We start from the raw sequence: 20,641 nt of genomic DNA on the forward strand, positions 1-20,641 counted from the left end.
GCGGCCGAGCTGGAGGAGCGGCTGAGCAGCGCTGGATTTGCTTCTTCTCAGCTCTTGCGGCGCGCCCGCATCGCCGCCCGCTATAATTCCCCCCCATCACGGCGGCTGGCGGCTGGCTGCCAATCTGAAAAAGGCCTCAAACGCAAGGGGACCCGAGACTAGCAGCGCGGCCGGGACGGTTGCAGTTCGTTTCTTTTTGGAGGTGGCCGGCCATTCTGGGTCTGGTGGAGGAGGCCTGGCAGGGCAGGACTGGAGTCTCTGGAGTCTCTGGAGCCGTGGCTGGGGCCTGGATCTGGCACGACATGGATTCGCAGAGACTGGATTGACATGGATTGGTTTGGACTGGAGTTTGACAAGCTTGAAGCGTGTCCAGGTCGAGATACAGTTGAGTGCTACCTATCGGAATGAGTGCCGGTCCGATCCTCTGAGCTTGCATCGCTGACAAGGCAGGAGCTGGATACCTGGATGGGGCACGCAAACGCAGCACTTTGCCAAGTAGCTTTTCTTTCTGCCCGAGGTATCAACTTCAACAGCCTGGAGCAGAGAACTACACGGAGATGGCTTCAGCTCTGTCTGCCAATGTCTCGCCGGCAGAGACAAATGCGGCCACACGCCGATCGCCGCCTCCCATCCTGCCGCTCCTCCGCCGCCTGCAGTTGCTCACGCTCTCGAATCAAGGCAGACGCCCGTATGCAGTAGCACTCCGACGATATTGCTGCCACCGCCGTCATCATCACCTCCGACAGCTGTAGTGGCAGCACCAGCAGCAGCACCAGCAGCAGCAATATAGCAGCAGCCAGCCACAAAGCTCTGCCTGCAAATCGGAGCAAACTGCATCAGCCTCTCTTCCACACCGGGCTGCGCTACCGTGCCCTGCCACTCGTCGGATGTGATAGAAGCAACCTCCAGTACGCCATGTGTACGAGGCCAGTCCAGACCTCCACACCCTGGTTGGCTGTCCTGATGGGGGCCATCATGCAGCAAACACCTTGCCAGGCCGTTAATCTTCCAATGGCGGCTACAAGCTCCAACTCCAGAATCCACTTTCTCGCTCGTCACAGCCAAGGGTCCAATCACAGACTGCGGCCCCCCAGCACGAGACCCAAGCCTTGCTGATGTTCACACTGATGGGTCTCACCGGTCGAGGTTCGAAGCCCCGTCCCTGTCACTTTTATGCACCTCTGAGTGGCCGGCATCGACATGGGAGGAGGGGAGCCAAGATACTTGCAAAGTACGAGTGCGTATGGTATGGCACCCGTATAGCCTGGTACTGCTTGAGATGCTCCACCCCAAGGGATCCCGAGTTGCGATGATATGAGCTGAAAATTTGACAATTTAAACGGCTTTGATCGATACTTGCTGCAACTGGACGACGTGTCGGAAATTATGCTCACTACTCAGTTTCTCTCAGCTCTCTTCCCGCCTGTGGCTGTACAGCTGTGCCGGCGCGGGTCTTCCAACACGCTGTTGCCATGTCGATGAGGCATGACATGCCGCAAACCGGGTATCATCACGTACATACTCTAAGCATGCTTACAGCCAACAAGCTTTATTGCACGTGCTACAACTTATATCTTTCGTATTTCGTAGCAGTCGTCTTTCTGCTCTGGTGAATCATCTTTCAGAACAAAAGAGACGCGAGTGAAGAGGAAAAGGAGCATCATATGAGTCCGTTCCCCTTGGCCAAAGATGTGTTTCCAACGACCTGTGTTTCTCTTTCTCAATTTGCCATCAAGGACGGCAAATGCCTATTGCCAAGCTCCAGACAAGTGAGCCCAATGCCTCATCCAACAACTCTTTGTCCCGGCAGCCTTTGAGACGCTGGGAATTTCACAAGTGTGTAGTTCCCATCAACTGGCACAGATACAGAGTGATGTTCCGTGCTTGAGGGGAGGCGCGGTGATGGGGCGAGATATATATATTTTTGTGGGCTTTGTATGGATGTCGGCTTTGAGTGTGTGTGACAAGGACAGGCACTCCTGGCTTTGGCTCTTGGGCCGAGCGAATCTAGCAATGCAGCAGTTTGCTTGCCTTCACCCGAACGAGACGGAGCCATGCGTCTCATTTGCTCGAGACCACGCCAGATACGCAGAGGCGAGAGGCCATCCAAGCCCTGGTGCCCAGCAGGACCGCAGCGGCTCGCTCCGTATGCTGATGAAGCGAATTGCCATGTGTGGTTGTCAGGCAGGCTCCGCAGACGTGACTCCGTCAGTATGGTCCCCCCCTCCCATCACATCCACCCCCATTCACTTTAGCCCAGTCGCAGAGTGTAATGAGGGTGAGGGCTGAAGCTAAGCGAGTCGTGCCGCCCAAAGGCAGATTTTTCTTCTTTGCATTGCTACTACTGCTACTACTACTACTGCCGAGAGTCTTTGTAGCTCACATTTCGTATTAGTGCCGGCAGCCTGGAGTTTGATCGCTACCAGCGCAAAGTTAGTCTCCTTTCGATCCGAAGGCTCATCATGGTTTCTTTCCTCTCATTAATCCTCTCCGGCACTCTCTAGCAGTTGTCTCGCAAAAGGCTGGAAGCTGTATTTCTTCTGCTATAGACAGAAAGAGCTAGTTGATGGAGTTTAGCTCGCTCCCGCTTCACCCATCCTTTGGTCTGCTACGGAGTATTTTTGGCCCGTTGGCATTATGCCCGAGCATGGGAACTATGGCACTGCGTGTTGGACACTACCCATCAATCTTCTACCCACCCTGGGCAGGTCTCTCGACGAGAGGCGTGTCGTAATTGGGTTGCTATCGCGGCATCTTGGTGCGGTTTGAAAGGCTCGCGTTTTTCCACCTCGAACGCAATGCGACAGCCCATCGACTCCTCTGATTCTATCGAACGAGCCACCGGTGGCCCCCTCTCCGGTCCAGTTGCTACCGCAATGTATCTCCGACCCTGGGTTGCTGCAGTCGTGTCCCGAAGGGCATTCTTGCAGTCGCAAGTACCCCCTTTGACCAAGCAGTGCGGCAACGGGTCTGATCGCAAGATTTGCACCACCAGCTCAGCAAAGGGATGCCACTTGTTCTTGCAGCTGCTTGGGCACTCTGCGTCTGCGTCGCGAACTCCCATACGTCTTTTCAAGTCTGATAGGCAATGTCGTGTCGTGTCGTGCTCAGACAGATCATCCGTCATGTCGCACAACGACGAAATATACTACGGGGCCGCGGCCCACTGCCTGCCTCCACTTTCTTGGAGACGTCAAAGCATTGCTGTTCGAGCCCCGAGCTTGCTGGCATCTGTATCTCTGGTGGCAAACGTCGAGCCTGTTGCGTGGCTTGCATTTCAACCCAAGGCCATCCGCCGTCGTATCCCATCTCCTTTCCAATATATATATATGTATCCATCCCAGAGCAGCGGCTACCACTGAGTTCTCAAGGCCAACAGCACGATGAGCAAAGCAGTCTTTTCTGTCAGTATGCCTGGAGCTATGGATGTCATTGGCTCCAAGCAAGCAATGCCAGAGCTCACAGATGTGATCAATGGCCCCTTGGCTTGGTCAGGAAACGATTTCAAAAGTGAAGAGGCATACACCTTGCAACTTCACAAAGAGGAGCTTCAGGAAGTGGACGCGGCTCTTCAGAGCTTTAAATGTAAGAGATACGCTGAAACAAGTTTCGTGGAAGCTAATAAATGGGCATCGCTAACTTTTGAATACAGCTCTCTGCCTTGACGGTGATGAAGTCAGGCAGTACAACTTCCCTCTGCCAAAGCTTGCGTCGCAACTTGCCCAATGCGCCAAAGCTATCCACGAAGGGCGCGGTTTCGTTGTACTTAAAGGTCTTGATGGACTAAATTACCCTGTGGAAGATAGCACCATCATCTACTTGGGCATAGCCAGCTATATTGCTGATAAAAGAGGACTGCAGGACAAGAAGGGAACTGTTCTCAGTAAGTCATTTTTTAGTTCCTATTTTCTCATGTGTTGAGTTCAAGACAGTTTCTAATACAATCAATAGCCCACGTCACCAATTCGAAATTATGGACGGTTCCAGTTGAGAAGCGCCACGGTATTCATTCCAGCCAGGCTCTGGTAAGAGGGAAAAAACAATGTCTTCTCCGTATCTAACTACATACACTTTTACTGACTTTTTTTGTTTCGGTTGAAAAAGCCTTACCACAACGATATGGGATGTGACATCCTAGCTCTCCAGGTTCGGTGCGGCGCAGAAAAGGGGGGTGTACGTACCTCAGTTCAGCCACCACCGCTTTCAATGAATTGCTCTCGGAAGCTCCATCGGCGGCACTGACTTTATTAACTCCAGAATGGCCTGTGCAAATGTAAGTACACTATTCTATCCAGCTTTTACAATTTAACATTTGAACATTTGCTGATTAGTGTTGACGAACAGTTCGGGCCGTGAGCCGAATTATTACCTCGCGCCTGCTCTCACGATCCATGACGGCAAACTAATGGCTAGCATGGATCCGAATCGATTCGGGCCTCACCCATCCTACGGATCATCCAACGTGCCAAGTTTAACGGCGTCACAGCTGTTGGCCCTTGAGAAAATATCAAATGCCGCCTACCGCACAGAGCTACGGCTTGATCTCAAGACAGGAGACATCCTATTCTTCAACAACTGGGCCCTGCTTCATCGACGCGATGCCTATACAGACAGTGACGAAACTTCCCGCCACATGGTAAGGCTTTGGCTACGAAACTCGGAACTGGGCTGGTCCGTTCCAGACTCCTTACTGCAGCCTTGGAATGCGGCTTATGGAGAAAATGGAGTTCGAGACAGGCTCTACCCCCTGGTTCCAACAGCAGAATACAAACTGCCCAAATATTCTGCGGGATCCGCGGCATTTGTGATTGAGGATTAGCAACCTTTCCGATTCCGAGTAGTTTATTTCAGAGCATGAGCCATGGCTGTCATGGAACATGTCTGTTCCACGGACATGATGCCTTGCCAGGGGCGATGACAGGGGAGCCGATGACACATTCCAGTTATTCTTTTCACAGCTTCAATCTCATAAATTCACTCGCTCTGTGTTTGTCTCGCCACGCGCCTAAGCTTGATTTTGGCCCAGCTCAATGACTCAGTCTAGAGCTCGCCCTCCCTTCAGTGACCAACATGTCCACCAAGTTGAAGCTTCACTGCCGCCTTGCTCTTGCGAGGTGCCACCCGGTGAAACAAATCTCGTGGCTAGCCGGCTCAAGGTCTCCACAGTGCTCTCTATACTACTGACTTCGCTCCGGCACGCGCATCAAATTACTATCCACAACAGCCGCCAACGAGGTTTTAGCCTGGGAACCACGGCGGTTAAGCAAGAGTAGTTCGAATAGGAAGCCGTTCCGGACCCGTTGCCCCCTCCGGTTCAAATCTACGCCGGCCATCGAGGAACTAACAGAGGCTGGGCCAATATACACAAACCCCCCCTTGATCTCTTTATCGCCGCTTTTCGCGCTTTATCAATCCGGCCAGCCTCTCGAGGCCGCACGATTCACCACATAGCTTCCCTAAACAGAATGACTTGCAGAAAGGATTGACTCGTTTCTTGAAATGAACCATATGCTTCTTGTCAACTATCACATGCTCCAATGTCTCTTTTTTTTCCTCCAACCCTTTGAACACACAGGTGACGTGGTGATTTCCGCTTTTGCCATGGCAATCTTACCGATGGATGCCCAGGCGAATGCCCTTTTTGTAATGCACGAAAATAGCCTTGCATTCTATTGGGCGAATTAGGGCGGTAGATCGTATCTGACTGGTAGATGGCCCTGACCGGCAGAGTCAGCAGACTACTGCCACGTTGTTGTCTCTCGTGGGCCGCCCATTCAGCCCAAGTGCCCGCTTTGCTGCCCTTTTCAAGGGGGGGAGGGGAAATGTTAACGCATGCAGTAAAACGGGTCAGGCTTGTACTGTTCTAATAGTCAAGAGGGGAGGAAATATCCATCGACGAGTAGGTATTCCCTGGTGACTGGATCTGGAGAACCTAGATATCGGCATGCGTGGCAATGGTATGCATAATGGGCTCTCCGTAGCTCTCTCGGGCCTTTTGCAGGAAGTGTGCCCCGGTATATGCGCCATGAAGGAGGGTTAGCTGATTTTCTTTCGCTTGTTTATTGTTTATATTGATATACGCCACCTCGCATATCTACCGCCATCTACGAATCGGAGGCTTCTGGAGCACATTAGACTTGCTTATATATGTGTATGATTCTCGCTTGGCGAGCGTGTCCCTGGTTTCTGCCATGTCATATATGTGAATGATACGCTGTAAAGTAGACGCAATGACGCATAAAACGTAACACGACTCACTCATCGCTCGGTCGAACCCCCAATACAATCTAGCTTCTGATATCGCCGACTTGAGACCGGCGTCTGAACTGGTTGCTTTCGTCAATCTGCATTCTCCTGGCGACTTAGAAGGAAGCAATCGTCCTGCAGAGATAGGGAAGAACGAAGAGACTGCTTGAGACCACGCTTTCTTTGCTGATAGGTGCTTTTTCATGCTATCCAAGTGGGAGGCAAACAGCCAGGGACCACTAGGACCTACGGTGACGTGACAAGTGGCACCTTGAGCGATTGCATATCCGGAATGGATGCAGCGTTCCCCAAACTGCTAAACAAATGACTTTCCTGCATGATCCTTACAGTTTCGGCGTCTGATCCTTGAACCTACTTTGAAGCATTCTGGATGCTGTGTAGGGAGAGAAACGACAAAGATAGAAGCGATCGTGTGACTGCAAAGAAGAATGACTTTTTCAGAGACATGGGAGACTTGAAGGAAGAAGTATCAAAACCGCGATTCCATAAAGAACAAGCCCGTAGGAAGCGGAAACTTCGGAAACGCCATCCGGTTCATGTGGCCCATTTTTACGAAAACCTTACGTTAGATTCGTGTTCCTTCTAGCCTCTGTGTGCAGAGCAATGAGGAAGCTAGAATAGCTCTTTGGGCTGCCACACTTAAGTGACAGGGCGATATAGGGTCGTAACGAATTTCTTGGCTCGGAAGCTCCTTACTCTCCCACACTAAAACAGCTATAAGAGTCGTGGCACGGAAAAACAGGGAAAAGGAGGTTTCATTACATCGAGAAGCGTTTGATGTAAAAGCAGAACTGCATTGCCACCTCGTCTTGCATCTGCCATCTGCAAGTCCAAAGAAAGAGGGAGGCATGGCATGGCGCAATTCGTGCCCAAAGTGAAGTCAAGGTGGATATTGACTTGCAGTCTCGTGCCTCTTTTTTTTTTTTTTTTCACGGTAGTAGCAATACTGTTTGTCTAGAACCAGAAGACGAACCACCCAATGTTCATGGGAGGATCGTGTTGAAAGAAACGTGTGCGTGGAAAGGAGAGTAAATGGCCTGGAAGCGTCCATGTACACGTCTACGCCCCCCCTCAAAAACACGTTGAACGACTCCACTGGCAAGATACCGGTGTCTTGCGTGGGGTCATGCAATCAAAAATTACCTGTGACGTTCCATTGGATATCGTATTGATGCTAGCCTACCGAGAATAGGTATTTGTTGCATGCGGACAAGCCCTTTGCGAGAGCTTTGGTAGAGAGGTAACAGGCGGCTATGGGCGAGTAGGAAGTACGTTTTAGCTCGTGTAAGCCCAGAATAAAGAAAACTTATACATTAATAATCCCCTAAAAAAGTATCAAACTGAGAGAAAGCCGCTAAAGGATCGTCTCCCCAATAAAGTGATCTCCCCGGCTGTCCCACCCCCCATGCAGTACACAATTTCGTATCATATCAGAGCACCCATCTCTCCCTTGATCCTTTCTGCCTGCTGCATGCCATCCTCCATCCACAAATCACCCCCGGCAGAAGAGTTCCACATTATTACGCCTCTTCTCGAGAGGCAGCCGATGAAAAGAAAAAGGGGGGGGAAGCAAGGGAGAGGGCCAACGAGGAGGGCAAGACATTCACACATACAACCATGAGCTTTAACACATACAAGGTACCTCTGAATACTTTGGACGATCAGGCCGCGATCCGTCTAAACAGGGGAGGGAGGGCCTGCGCCGGGAAATTATTTCGCCTAACCGTTCTCTCTTTTCTCTTTTTCCCTGTTCCGAGCGGAGCACGCCCCCCCCCCCCTTTGCCGTCCGCGATATGGATAATCGATCCGAAGCCCGTCGGCTCTGAAGCGAGACGAAGCGAAGAACGAAGCGAACCGAGACCCATATGTTGGGCTTGATGGCATAACCGAAGCCGTTCAAGGGGCCACTCTCCGGAGAAACGAAGACTCTACCCGGACGTCGTGGAGGGGTGGGCGAACGCGAACGACATGAACTAAACTAGACTACCTGACCGAGAGAACAAAAAAGGCTGTCTTGTTGTTATTGGATGGGCAAGCAAAGACGAAAAGTGAACCAACTGACAGAATGGTGCAGGGGGTCTCAGAGCAGCATGGCAAGCAGCGCCGCTACGACACCGAAAGTGCGGAGTTGGGCTGCTTGGGGAGCAGAGCGTGCTCCTCCTGTAACCACAGGCGGAGTTTCCTTCCCGCTGGATGCTGTCTCTGTTGTTGTTGTCGTCGTTGTTGATCCTGATGTTGAAGCTGGACTTTTGCCTTTGTCAGTTGAAGGCAGAGGATAGGCAGTGACTTCTGGCGACCACGTCACCGTGACCATGTTCTTAGACGACGACGAAGAAGTCGATGACGATGACGATGACGACGAGCATCCGCTTGCATATACCGAAGCATAGCCGGACGCGGTTGTACACTCTGTGGACGTCGTCTCCGTCACGGTTGCTGCCTCGACCGGGCTTTCGATGTCCGTTAGAGTCGAGTAGTACGTCTCGAGGATGATGCTTGTGATTGTCGTCGAGCGGGAGAGGACCCATGTGCTTGTTCGGACGGTTACGATGGCTGAATATTGAGGATGAGGCGTGGGCGAGGAGACGCTGGGGACGGGATATGCTGTGTCGTAGAATGAATATGGCTCGAGAGAGGAGTATTCGTCTGCGGAGGAGGTTGGAGTCTCGTAGGCGTTTGAGGAGGATAGGGCTGCTGATCCTCGCCATGGCGGTGGTGCGGCAATGGTTGGTCTGCGTGGCGTTTTGATGTCTGGTTAGCTTGACTGGGATAAAGAATGTAGTGAAGCAAGCTGATAGTTTTCTCATGTAGAGTAGACGCCGTGGGATATACTGCTGCCACTCTCGTCTGCCGATATAGATGTCGTTACCTTTCCACGATGTCATTGTTGATTGCATTGGCAAGGCATGCCAGGGCAAGCCCAACAAGAAGAAGTCTCGGAACTAATTCCATTATGCTGTATGTATGATGGCTGATGGTATGATCGTTATGTTTCCGTTACGATATCTTCTTTCAAAAAAAAAAAAAAGTATTAATAGATGGTATCAGTAGATGGCAAAACAGCTTCTCAGCGAGATCAAGCACTTTAGCTCCCGAGATTCCATCCATCATGGGAGTTCGAAACGGCACGACGACGGGCCAGTCCCGGCTTCAAGTAGTCCATCACGCGTCACAGCATCACTGCCGCAAACACAGGTGCCGCCTCTCTCTCTTTCTTTGCGTATCTGTGTAATTGGTTGCGTGATGTCACCCGTACGAGCGTGTGTGTGATTGGGTTTTATATGTGAATTGCTTTTTTTGCAAATGTGAGTGAAATCTTTGCGTTGTTTGCCGATGGTTGTGGTATCAGATTGGAAGGAGAGGTCTTGATTTGAGGGATACAGACTGTGCGTGTTTGTGGAGAGATGTGATTGAATGAGGTTATATTTGAGAGTATGAGGGGATGTATGTTTGGGATGTGAAAAGGGTAATAGTTTGAACATCTTGGGAGTAATGAATGGATGATAGTTTGAGAAATGAGAAGTCGACATTTGGCGAGTGATACTAGGCGTTGAAGATCTATTTGGGAAGTAGGTACTGTTTTCCCTATACCCCTTTCTTGGGATATATGAGGCGGATATTAATCTGACTATGAGACTATGTTTTCTATCTCACCACAAGACCCTTTCTTCCAGATCACAAGAGTAATTATTACTGAATAGCCATTTCAGGTAGTTATATCTGGGATTATTAGGCGATCTGATGATAATTAAGTGATGATTGCGAAAAGTCTTTGGTGTTGCCCACACTCCAGGCTAACAAATCGCAATGCTAGACACGCCATGTGAATGGCCGCGAAGCTGTTGCTGTGTACAGTCGCAAACAGATGATACAGTGAGTGAATCACGAGATCATGGCGGTTTGCTCAACTCATATGAAGCTGTCATTGAATATGCATGATTGATATCTTGACGTGTTTTGTTCCTCGTCACGGAACAGCTAATACAATACCGAGAACGGGAAGCATTTCAGGAGAGGCCTAGCTATTTTAAACCAGCTGGATAAATATCTCATAAAGTTTGTAGAGTAGTGGTATACTCAATTTTAAGTTTGAGAATCATTATTTTCAGGTATGGCAATGATTTACCTCAACAAGAAAAGCTCTGCTTGCCTGCTAGTTGCAACGCCCACGATATCACACGTTTTTTTTTTTTTTAAATTATCCACTCTATCTCATTATTTATGTTTCTGTTCGCATGATCAAAGTTCTAGATGTAAGCCTAATTGAGTCTTTGAAGCGAAATGTTACTGCGCTTCACATCATGTAAGTCTCAAAATCTGACTTGATATTGGCAAAGTGTCTGAGCCGATGCATCGTGTATAAGCGAAATCTGCACTGAATCCATGAAATTTTTTTACAAAAGGCCCTGGGAGATGGCCTTTATGATTGGAGTTTCGCTTGTGTTACACTGTAGCTGAGCATTTCCTCTATGATATTTGGTGATACGCGGCTTGGCGTTGTGATTGCCTCTATCAGAGACATTCAAACTGGGCTGCTGCCGAGGTTCCTCAAGGCGCAACACGAAGTTGTTTGCTTCAAGAGCAAAGAGATGTAGTAACCGAAATCTCGGCTATTCTTCCAATCATAATGGTCGTAGGTTGAGCCAGCTGGAGTAGGGTTGTGGAACATTTGGCTACTCCAGGCCGAGGATCCGGCGCAGTCATTCAAAGCCGAAGCCCTTGTGTGCTTGATTTAGACGTAGTACAAAAGCTTTATCAAGATGATGCTTATTCAATAGTTTATGAACATATATCAACACCATGGTGGCATTTGGCGTGATGACATTTCCGACGGATCTAATACACGTAGTGAAAACCATATGGCCTGGCCAATCAACAGATGACTACTTTCACTCTAGTCAAGGGAATCCAACAACCATTCATTCGAGACCATTAAAGAACCATATTCAATTTGTTTGGGAGTCCAAATAGTGTTCTTCGGCAGAGATGTTTAAAGAAGGACTGTTTGGCATCATATCTGGATGGTGGCTTACCCTGAAGAATTGACAGAAATGATTTGCCATGTTGAATATAATGTAGATATGCGCTTTTATCTCACAAGATGTGTATAAAGATGGATATGACACTTGAAATTTTATGATGGCATTATTTAGATATAGTGGTATATCGACGGACTTGTGTCGTCTGTCACCCACTTACAAGTAACGCATTCTAAGTTGGTGCTTGGTGATATGGTGGAGAGTGCAGTTTATGCTTGAAATAAGAACAAAGGTTGCGAATTAACTCAAACAATAACGCCATTCAGGAATACGTATCAGTATAATCAATAGCTCAAACTTTCTCAGCCTTCCACAGCTGGCATCATCACAGCATCACAGCCACGAGGCCAGCCCTGGAGTTTATACAGCCTCGACCCACTTACCCCAGACAAACACGTCCACAATAGATTCCACAAAGTGACTGGAATTTTATTGCTGGCAGTCTAACGAGAAATGCGGGCGGAGGCGCATCGATAAGGGCAGGATTGCCATGTTGTTTACAGTTAAGAGTACATGTACGTTATACGCGTTTACGCGAGTATGCCTTCATATCTCACGGCAAACGGGAGATGGACACATGGATCATAGTACCCCTGCAGGTTGCTGCCGAATTCAAGCTGTTTCCCCAAGCACAAGCCGTCCGTCGCGAGCGCATTCTTCCAAATCAAAAGTTGTCGTTGCTCCAATATGGCTTCGTATTTCAACTACCTACTCAGCCCGACATATCCGGCCAAGAGGAAGACAGACAAGCATTTCAAAGTCGGCATGGGGGATACATGTAGTTTATACAGCCGCGGTAATAATAGCAATAGATAGTGGCAAGCCTGCTGACATGCAACGATTACGAGCATCGCCTCCTTGGATAAAGCGAGAACAGAGACGTCTTTTTTGGCAACAATGCCCTGCATCTGAAACGCTGCCTGGGCAGGACATGCCATGCCATGCACGGCTTGAATCCGCAGCATCCGCTGGGATTTGAATACTGTAGTACCTATTTCATGTTCCCTGCGCACATCGAGCTGCCTATTCCCGTGATCTCACTCCATGGGGGGGGGGGGGCCCTTTTTCGATTTGAGCGCTTCTGGCAGAGAAGAAAGCTGCGCGTAAGCCGGCAGAGATTGAGCATGGGTTACAGCAACTTGGCGTTGCGCTACTTGAATCCTCCTCTGCGGTGCCCAGAGCCCAAAGTAGCAATTGCAAAAGTGATGAGCAGCGTAGAATACTCCGTAGAGCTAGTGCCAGGCAGTAAGACGGGTGCGAGTAGCCGCCCAGTGAGTGCCGGTGTGCCTGTCCAGGTCCTATTCGGTGGAGGGATCCGCATGTGCCGGATGTGGTGAATGCTGCAGAAGGTTTTTCTTTTTGCAAAGTTGAGTGTGGTTTACAAGAAGCACATGTACATGCTGATGGATGCCATGTTGAGCAGCATGCGATAAGATGTTGTAACGTTTTGCAGACGCACGGAACTGCCTCTGGGGCGAGCGTCCCAAGTATGAAAAGACAATCACGGAGACTGGCGGAATCGGAATTCTACACGACGATCAAGGGTCCTACCCAAGACACATCTCACATCTCGTCACCACCATCACCATCACCGTCCAGCATCCCATATCCATATCCTGGACGCCACGATTCAAGGGCCATGCTTCACCACACATCAATGCCTGTGCCCCGTCGTTGCAAGCGAGATAAAAGCGACGCATCTTGTCGTGGCGCTGGCATACATACTGTACAGCACTGGCCCGTCTAAAGTGTGTGCATCCAAAGGGCCACCAGCACCACAGGCGTTGCCGGGTCAGTGATGTGATGATGGCTGGGTCTTTCAGATCTCCCAGCCCCTGAGATTACCACCCTGCCATGTGCATGCGCAATCGAGGGCCAGCAGTTGGGAATACCGTATACTGTACGCATCTCTCTGCCGTCGCTTTGACCATCTCGGCTAGCGATGGACATGCAAAACGCTCATCGTGACCGCCTACAGTATTAGACAACTTGGGAACTTTTTGTTTAGCGCAGAGAAGGAAAAAAAGGGAGACTGCTAGTGAGCTGAGTTGTAAAGCACTTGGCCGGGGGTCCTAAGTTAGTGCCTCCAGTCGGTGAAGCCTCAGACATGCTTTTGGTGCATCATGACGCAGCCGGGAGCGTGAGAGGAGCACAGACCAGCGAGCGTGGCATGTTTTGGATCTGTGCGTCTCTGAAGAGGGTGATGGACGGATGCTGGTACAGATGCTGGTACAGATACGATGAGATGAGAGGAGACAACAAGACGTGGGATTATATGCATCGTCATGAGATGGGAGATGCAGTGGTGATTTTCACGTGATGATGAGATGTCAATATTGGCCCACTAGAATTGAAGTTGAAGGAATGGATTCGCGAATACGCTCTGGATGGGCATCGGTTTCAGTGTGCCGGGCGATGCTCCGCGGCGAACCGAGACCGTCGCAGCACCAGCCACAGCATTATTGTTGCTTCTATCTTAGACGAGTGACTACACGTAATACGCATTGCATGAAACAAGATCCAAAAGCTGCATTAGACGGCCACGCAGCTCGAGTTGCGAGTTTGTTGTCAAACTGCGCTACAAGTAACAAGATTGAACGAAACTGTGTGCTGTCAGCCAACTTGTGCCCCATATCCAGCCCATCCCCCCTTTCTGCGCGGCACCCCCTTTATGCAACGTTGTCTCTGGCTCAGCCTTGCAGAAGAGGAATGGCCTCTTCGGTCCGATGGAGCCCTTCTCCGCATTTTGTATTTTCGTACCTGCTCGTCCTGGCATACCGCAGAAATTGGCGGCGGGAAGAATATTGAATCCCGAGAGCAAAAGCAATAGACACTCATAGTAGTGTGTGAATTCATTTAAACTCATCGAAAAAAACAAGAGACAAGAGGCCAAGAATTGCCCATTATTTCGTGACATGCGAGAGTTTGGGCTCTCTCCATCATCTCGTCTTGGATCGGCTTAGTCCACTCGTGTTGACTGGAGCCAGTTTTTTCTCTTTCAAGTTTTTTTCTGGAAGCCGTCAGCGCCGTGCTAAAATCAATCTCTGTCAGCAGAACTGCCTCCCTCTCCGGACTTCCAGTATGTCCGCCACAAAAACTAAGCCTTTGCCGAGGTTAGTGCCTGAGGCGCTGGGCTTTTGGCGTCTTGTAACCAAAACTCTTTTTACTTGCACGAGGGAGAAGAAGAAAGACGGCTTGTCCTGAATGGGGCACTGTGGCCGACGAAGAAAGTGTCAGAACTTTGGAGGAGCGAGTCTTGTGCTCAATGTGAAGCAGGCCATCAATCGGGCCCCCGAGATTAACGGATCGTCGCTGTCAATCTCAAATCGCCGCAAGACGCAAGACTCCGCGGCTGCCGATGCCAAGACGATGCTGCCGGTTGTAGTAGTGATGTGATGCTATTTTCATTTCTCAGCCGCACAAGCTGTGCGTCGCAGATGACGAAGATTTCAGTCCCCTGTTTCAAAGGACGTGCAGCGAGGCAGTAGAGCAGAACCCCATACAGTCCATACAGTCCATACTGTACAGGACCTGCTTCCACCACCGTGGAAAGTGGCTTGTTTCTTCTCTCTGCGCTTTTCGGCTTGTCCCCATTAAAGTCAGCTCATCGGAGCAAGACGATTGGCTCAAGTCAGTCAAGATTTTTTTTCTTTCGCCGTGGATGGCTGAGGCGATTGGCTGGTGGAGCGTTTATTGTTCCCACTCAACCAATCCACCGCCAAGACCCTCCTCAATTTTTTTTTCCAATTCTCTCAAATCTGGGGTACAAAGGGAGCCTGGGCTGGGCCTGCGTGTGGATGGCCTGAGCTCGTACGTTTTGCAGCGCCGCCTTGCTGCTGCAGGTGAGACGTCGCTTTCCAAATCTCACGATGCTCTTTTTTGCTTTCTTTCGTTCTTCTTGCAGCAAGGCGAAAAGGGCACGCCGGTAATACTCCGTCGACGGAGATTTTGCTCAAATTTTTGAAGTGCGGGTGTGGTTATTCTTAATTTTTGCTTTTCTTCTTCTTTGTTCTCTGCGTTTTCTTTTTTTAGATTTATGCCTCATTTAGAATTGAAGCCACCACGTTGCGCGAAAAGGCTGCCCCAGGTTGTTTTTTTACGCCGCCCTTTATTTCTTCGTTTTCATACCTAGACAAAGAATTTGTCCGCTCTGCATGTATTGGTACCCTGCTGCTACTGTAATCAACAGTATTGGCTATTTGCATCGGGGAAACAGACGTCGCCATTTCTTCTGCGCAGCGGTTAAAGACAAGTCCAGTTTTCACCTGCAGCTCGCATTCCTCGATACAGGTAGTAGTGACGCCCAGAGCAGCCAGCATGTGCAGCGTCCTGGGTCCCTTGCAAGATTTGCTGACACCATCCAAGAGCTGTCAGTTTCGCTTCACGGGAATCTCGTGTGAGCCATGGCGAGTCAGATTCCAGGCCATGTACCTGTACCTGAGCCTGCACATGCGAGCGCTCACTTGACAAGTCGGAGCTCTCGCCACAGACGTACGAGACGGTATCGACTCTGGAGAAGGTCTTCGCCAAACGCCTCTAACGCTGATTCCTCGTTTTTGGCTGAAGGCAGCAGTAGTATGCGGCGTTTGATTCTGTTGGACGCAAACTCAGGTACAGTACAAGGCAAGTATCGTGTTACTCCTGTACAGACCACTGTCTCGTGATACCCTCAACCCTCGCCCTGTTCCAAATCTTGCCATGGGGCCCCTTTGCCCTGGCCGGCAGCGTGATACAGGTACCTGTACGCCCTCGCACAGTCAGGCCACCACAGTATTGCCTGTAGGCATTCTGTCATACAGTACAGGCACCGCCGCACCAGTCGCAAGTACGAGCACCAGCTCAGCAGCCTCAGCGCACTTATACGGCCGGCTCGTCGACGCTCCTCTCTGGAACCGCGAAAATGGCTCGACAGTCGTGATTAGCGGGTTCATGCGCTCTTCGTACCTGTACTAATCGGTGTCTAGCACTCTAGTTCGCTCCAACTGTGCGACCTGCTTTGACGGACGGCTCGTTTAGGATGCCGCGGCGTGGCCGAGAGTTGCGAGTTGAATATATAGCCTGGAGTCTCTTTTGGGCGCTGCTCTTTTGCCGGACGCTGTTAGGAGTGCGTGTGACTGTCCAACAGAGACACTGTATATACCATCATAAACTCCTCAGCTTGCACAGTGTCTTTTTGCCGCGTCTGAGGTAATCCGCTAACAGCGCCCTGCAGGCTTCTGGCAAATTTCGTCGTCTTCTTCTCTTCCCCGATGCCTGCACCCCGGCACACAGTGCGAGGCCGCCCACAGCAGCGCGGCTAGGGCTGCCGTCCAGCGCAAGCCCTCTGCGAGCCCAGGGCACTCGCCACTGCGCGCAGGCTGGCCGCCGGGCTAGCGACGCCGCCAACTCCCCGACGCGTTAGGCCAGCGCCGGTAGCGCACAGTGCGCGACGCTGCTCCCCGGGGCTCATTTCCACACGCCTCCAGCCTGCATCCCGCATCATCTCGTTCTGCTCGTCCATCTCCAGGCCCGTCGTCTCCGCCCACCCAACCCAGCCAACCCAGTCCGCGAATCCTCTGGCGCCGCCTCAGCCCTGGCCCCAGCCCAGTTTCTGGCGCCCTTCCCCGTTCTGGGCTGGTGCTCCGACCGCCCCAAGCCACGGCCTCATTCCAGCAGCCAAGTTGTTTTTACGTACTTTGGGTCCGCCTCCCCCCCAATAATTCCTCGCTTCTCTGCTGACTATCCGAGTCCCGTTCTTTTTCCCTCTCGCCGTTCGACATCGCTCTCTATCGTCTGTTCAAAGGCAGCCGCGTGTGCAAGCCATCGTCAACCTCTTGCTTCCACGGCCTCGTTTCTCTCCCGTCTGCGAAATCCCCTTCATCTCGATTCTGTGAGCCGCCATCCTCCCAGTCCCAGGCGTTTGGGCCCCCAGACTCCGCCTAATAAGCGACTCTCCCCGCGTTTTTTCCTGGCCCGCATTCGAAAGGGCCGAATAACATACATACGGCCTACATCCCAAGGTCGACTATCACATCTTCAGCCATACCAAAGATACCCTAAGCTCGCGCCAGTCGCTGCAAAGCGGCCTGCCAAATCGTTCTTTTCCCCGCGCTTTCCCAGAGGGAAGCATTATCGATCGTGCAAAACCTGGGGCCCCAATCGATTCCGTCCTTCAGCTGCGCCGATAAGTGTGAGCGTTCCCCAGACTGCGCGCCACCGTTTCCTGCCCGCCGCCTCTCCCAGCACGAGCACGAGCACGATTCCACGAAAGCTTCCACCACGGCTTCCACCACGGCTCCTACGGCGCGATTCCATCGCCGCAGACGCCTGCCCATCATGACCCAGGCCGTCAAGAGGGCGTGCGATGCCTGCCATCGCCGAAAAGTCAAGTGCGACGGCATCAACCCGTGCCGCAACTGCTCCTCCGCCGGGCTGTCCTGCACCTACAACGCCGTCCCCCAGAAGAAGGGCCCCAAGGGATCGCGGGCCAAGGTCATCAGCGAGCTGCGCGAGACCCAGCGACAGACGAGCCTTTCCGCCAGGGTGCAGAGCCGCATGAATGGCGTTCCCACCGCGCCCGCAAACATGAGCCTGGTCCCGAGCCCGGGCTTGTTGACCAGCGACTTTGTCAAGGAGTGCTCGCAGTATTTCTTCGAGCACATGAACGCACAGGCCCCCATTCTGGACCGGAGGCAAATCGAGGAGGAGATTCTCTACATGGAGCAGAACCGAGATGCCTACTGCTTGATGTCTTCCATGTGCGCCTTTGTCATGCTGCAGCCTGGCATGACCATGCCTGCCGGCGACCCGTACAACCTCGACATGGTTCCCGGAGCAAACATCGTCTCCAGCCAGCTTCTTTTGGAAGAGACGCTCATGGTTCGCAAGGGATACGAGTACCTGGACCAGATCACGGTCAATGCATTGGCCACCAACTTCTTCCTCTTTGGGTGCTACTACGGGCAGCACATGCATGACAGGGCATGGTACTACCTTCGCGAGGCCACCACCATGATCCAGGTGAATGGCATGGACAAGGAGGAGTTTTACCTGCAATATGACATTGCTGAAGCCTCTCGTCTCCGCCGACTTTACTGGCTGTTTTACGTTGTTGAGAGGTGCGTTTTGCCCGTGACACAATTGACGTGTCATGTTTTTTTTCCCCATCAGAAACCCGTACTGACATTGTAACCAAACAGAGCGTATGCTATCCGAGACCAGCGTCCCTTGACTCTCCAGGCGACTATCAAACTCCCCACTCTTGGAGATGATCCCACCGATCCTCTCTCCCATCAGCTCAACGGCTTCATCCTGCTCATCAACCTCTTCAGACCTTTTGATGATGCCTTTACAACCAACTGGAACAAGACCCGGAGCCTTCTCTCCCCTCAGTACATCAGTGGCCTGCAGAGGCAGCTCAGCGAAGTTGTTCAAGCCGCCTTCCATGACCCCGCATGGAACGACATCGGCACTAACCAGCAGTGGCTCAAGAACACTGTATGGCAGCTGAGCAACGGCGGAGGAGTCGTCGCTCCCGAGGGAGGCATAACCTTTCAGCTCCCCGTGGACGTATCTAGAGAGATGCTCATGAACATGGCCTCGCAGTTCCCTGGCCAGGGTATGGAGTTGCTCAACTCTGGACTGCTCGAGAAGCTCGTCGAGGGCACCTACTCGATGACTGAGTATCTGGCTATGCAGCCAGCGTCTCGCGACCCCTTTGCAATTGGACCTCAGGAGCACCTCACCCAAATCATCAACATTGTTGCAGCCTCCAGAAGCGGCGACTACCGCTTCCTTCCCCTTCTCATGAGCAAGGTTAGCGATGTGCTTCCGCGCCTTGCGAACCCAATGCTGCAGAACGCCCCCGAGACGGCGGCCGCGGCCATGGCCAATGTCGACATCTTTGACGGATTTGGCAACGCCGGCATGGCCCAGCCTGCGCAGCTGCAGATGATGAACAACGAGTTCGACCGCAAGTTTTCCGTCGAAGAGTACGAAAAGAAGTATGCCCTGGATATGACTGGAAACACTCCAGATTCGCATGCCACTTCCAACTCTAGCAACACGCCGCCTGTGGCTCGCCAGCCTTCCGAGATTGCAAACTCTTTTGTCGGCTCTCCTCCCATCATGTCCCCCACTCTAGAATATCCTCATGGTATGAACGCCTATGCTGTTACACCAATGTCCGAAATGGTCATGAGTCCAATGGGAGCCCACCCGCCTCCTCCTCATCAACATCAACATCACCAGCACATGAACCAACAATCACCTAATCATATCCACGACCCAATGGGCCAACAACAGCACATGGGTATGACGCCACAGGACATGCGGCCAGGCGGGATGCAACCCACTCACCATATGAACGGCATGATGAATGTGCGGCAATCGCCGCAGAGACAAGACAGTTTTGCCATGGCTGGCCAGCCACAGCACTTTCATAATATGAATGCGATGGCGGAGGGGTTTGATTTCAACACCCTGCGGTAGTACCAAGGTATTTGAAGACACCTCTTTTAAAGACACCTACCTCGCATACCCAACCTCCTTGACTCTTCGGCTTTTAAACGAGCACGTGTATTTTCTCACTCTACTTCTCCTTCTCGTTACATAACCGAACTTTTTTACTCAAGGCATGACTGAAGGCCTTGCTTTTTTTTTTCCTTTGTCGAAGCTTTTGATCTCTTGGGATACAGGATCAAATATACGATGATGATTACCGAACATTAAAAACCTAACCGGGATGTTACGTCTTTCGCTTTATTATTATTTTTTGGATTGGGCCTTGCTATAGCGCATGGGAAAAAAAACGGGTTTCCCTTTTTCATTATTTATCATCATCTTGGAAATTATGGCGTTTGTTGCCCTTTCCGGTTTACCCCTGGGAAGGTGCTCATTTTTTATTTCTCTCGTTGGGATGCGGGAGTTTTAATTTGCGGATGGGCTTCTCCTCTTTGCTTGGTTAGGGAAGAAACTTTTTTTGGTTTACTTTTTTTCTTTTCTTTGCTTCGCGCTTTATTCATGGCTGTCAGACAGTTTTGATAATTCTGTGTTTTTGGAAACAGCGGTAGTATCGTTGGTATCTACCTTGTTTTAAAATCTGCTCAATTATATAGTAGATGAATATGAAAAGATTAGATATCTTGACTAATATTCGCATCTTTGATGTAGTGATACTTGTGAGATGTTTGTGTGAGGCGTTGTTGTCTAGATGTTTATTATTGACCTATGAGTATGCAGGTGCTGCGATGATGTCTGTTGGAAGCTTTGTGTCTTTGTTAATTGTGTTTACTAGCAATGAGGCTTGACGTTTTCACAGCGGATATGATGCATCACTTTAGACAAACGAGATCTCT

At 51.0% G+C, this 20,641-nt stretch overlaps 5 protein-coding genes across 5 annotated transcripts; 4 read left to right on the forward strand and 1 right to left on the reverse strand.

Moving 5' to 3' along the window:
• Positions 1-2,798: 2,798 nt before the first annotated feature.
• TrAtP1_010736 (uncharacterized protein) lies at positions 2,799-3,362 on the forward strand (the record flags this gene model as incomplete). Its single annotated transcript, XM_066114824.1, has 1 exon — positions 2,799-3,362. The coding sequence occupies one exon, from the start codon at positions 2,799-2,801 to the stop codon at positions 3,360-3,362; it is 564 nt and encodes a 187-aa protein (XP_065970921.1).
• A 48-nt stretch (positions 3,363-3,410) lies between these two features.
• On the forward strand, positions 3,411-4,242 carry TrAtP1_010737 (uncharacterized protein; the record flags this gene model as incomplete). Its single annotated transcript, XM_014092194.2, has 4 exons — positions 3,411-3,585; positions 3,653-3,883; positions 3,952-4,025; positions 4,105-4,242. The coding sequence occupies 4 exons, from the start codon at positions 3,411-3,413 to the stop codon at positions 4,240-4,242; spliced, it is 618 nt and encodes a 205-aa protein (XP_013947669.2).
• A 172-nt stretch (positions 4,243-4,414) lies between these two features.
• On the forward strand, positions 4,415-4,819 carry TrAtP1_010738 (uncharacterized protein; the record flags this gene model as incomplete). The annotated part of the gene is made up of 1 exon (XM_066114825.1): positions 4,415-4,819. One exon carries the CDS (start codon positions 4,415-4,417, stop codon positions 4,817-4,819), a length of 405 nt encoding a protein of 134 aa, XP_065970922.1.
• Positions 4,820-7,694: 2,875 nt separating this feature from the next.
• TrAtP1_010739 (uncharacterized protein) lies at positions 7,695-9,797 on the reverse strand (the record flags this gene model as incomplete). The annotated part of the gene is made up of 2 exons (XM_014092195.2): positions 7,695-8,999; positions 9,748-9,797. 2 exons carry the CDS (start codon positions 9,795-9,797, stop codon positions 8,348-8,350), a joined length of 702 nt encoding a protein of 233 aa, XP_013947670.2. The 3' UTR covers positions 7,695-8,347.
• Positions 9,798-17,621: 7,824 nt separating this feature from the next.
• TrAtP1_010740 (uncharacterized protein) lies at positions 17,622-19,775 on the forward strand (the record flags this gene model as incomplete). Its single annotated transcript, XM_014092063.2, has 2 exons — positions 17,622-18,403; positions 18,485-19,775. The coding sequence occupies 2 exons, from the start codon at positions 17,622-17,624 to the stop codon at positions 19,773-19,775; spliced, it is 2,073 nt and encodes a 690-aa protein (XP_013947538.2).
• Between the last annotated feature and the right edge of the window lie 866 nt (positions 19,776-20,641).

The sequence above is a fragment of the Trichoderma atroviride genome, chromosome 6 (genome assembly GCF_020647795.1).
Source record: "Trichoderma atroviride chromosome 6, complete sequence".
NCBI lineage: Eukaryota > Fungi > Ascomycota > Sordariomycetes > Hypocreales > Hypocreaceae > Trichoderma > Trichoderma atroviride.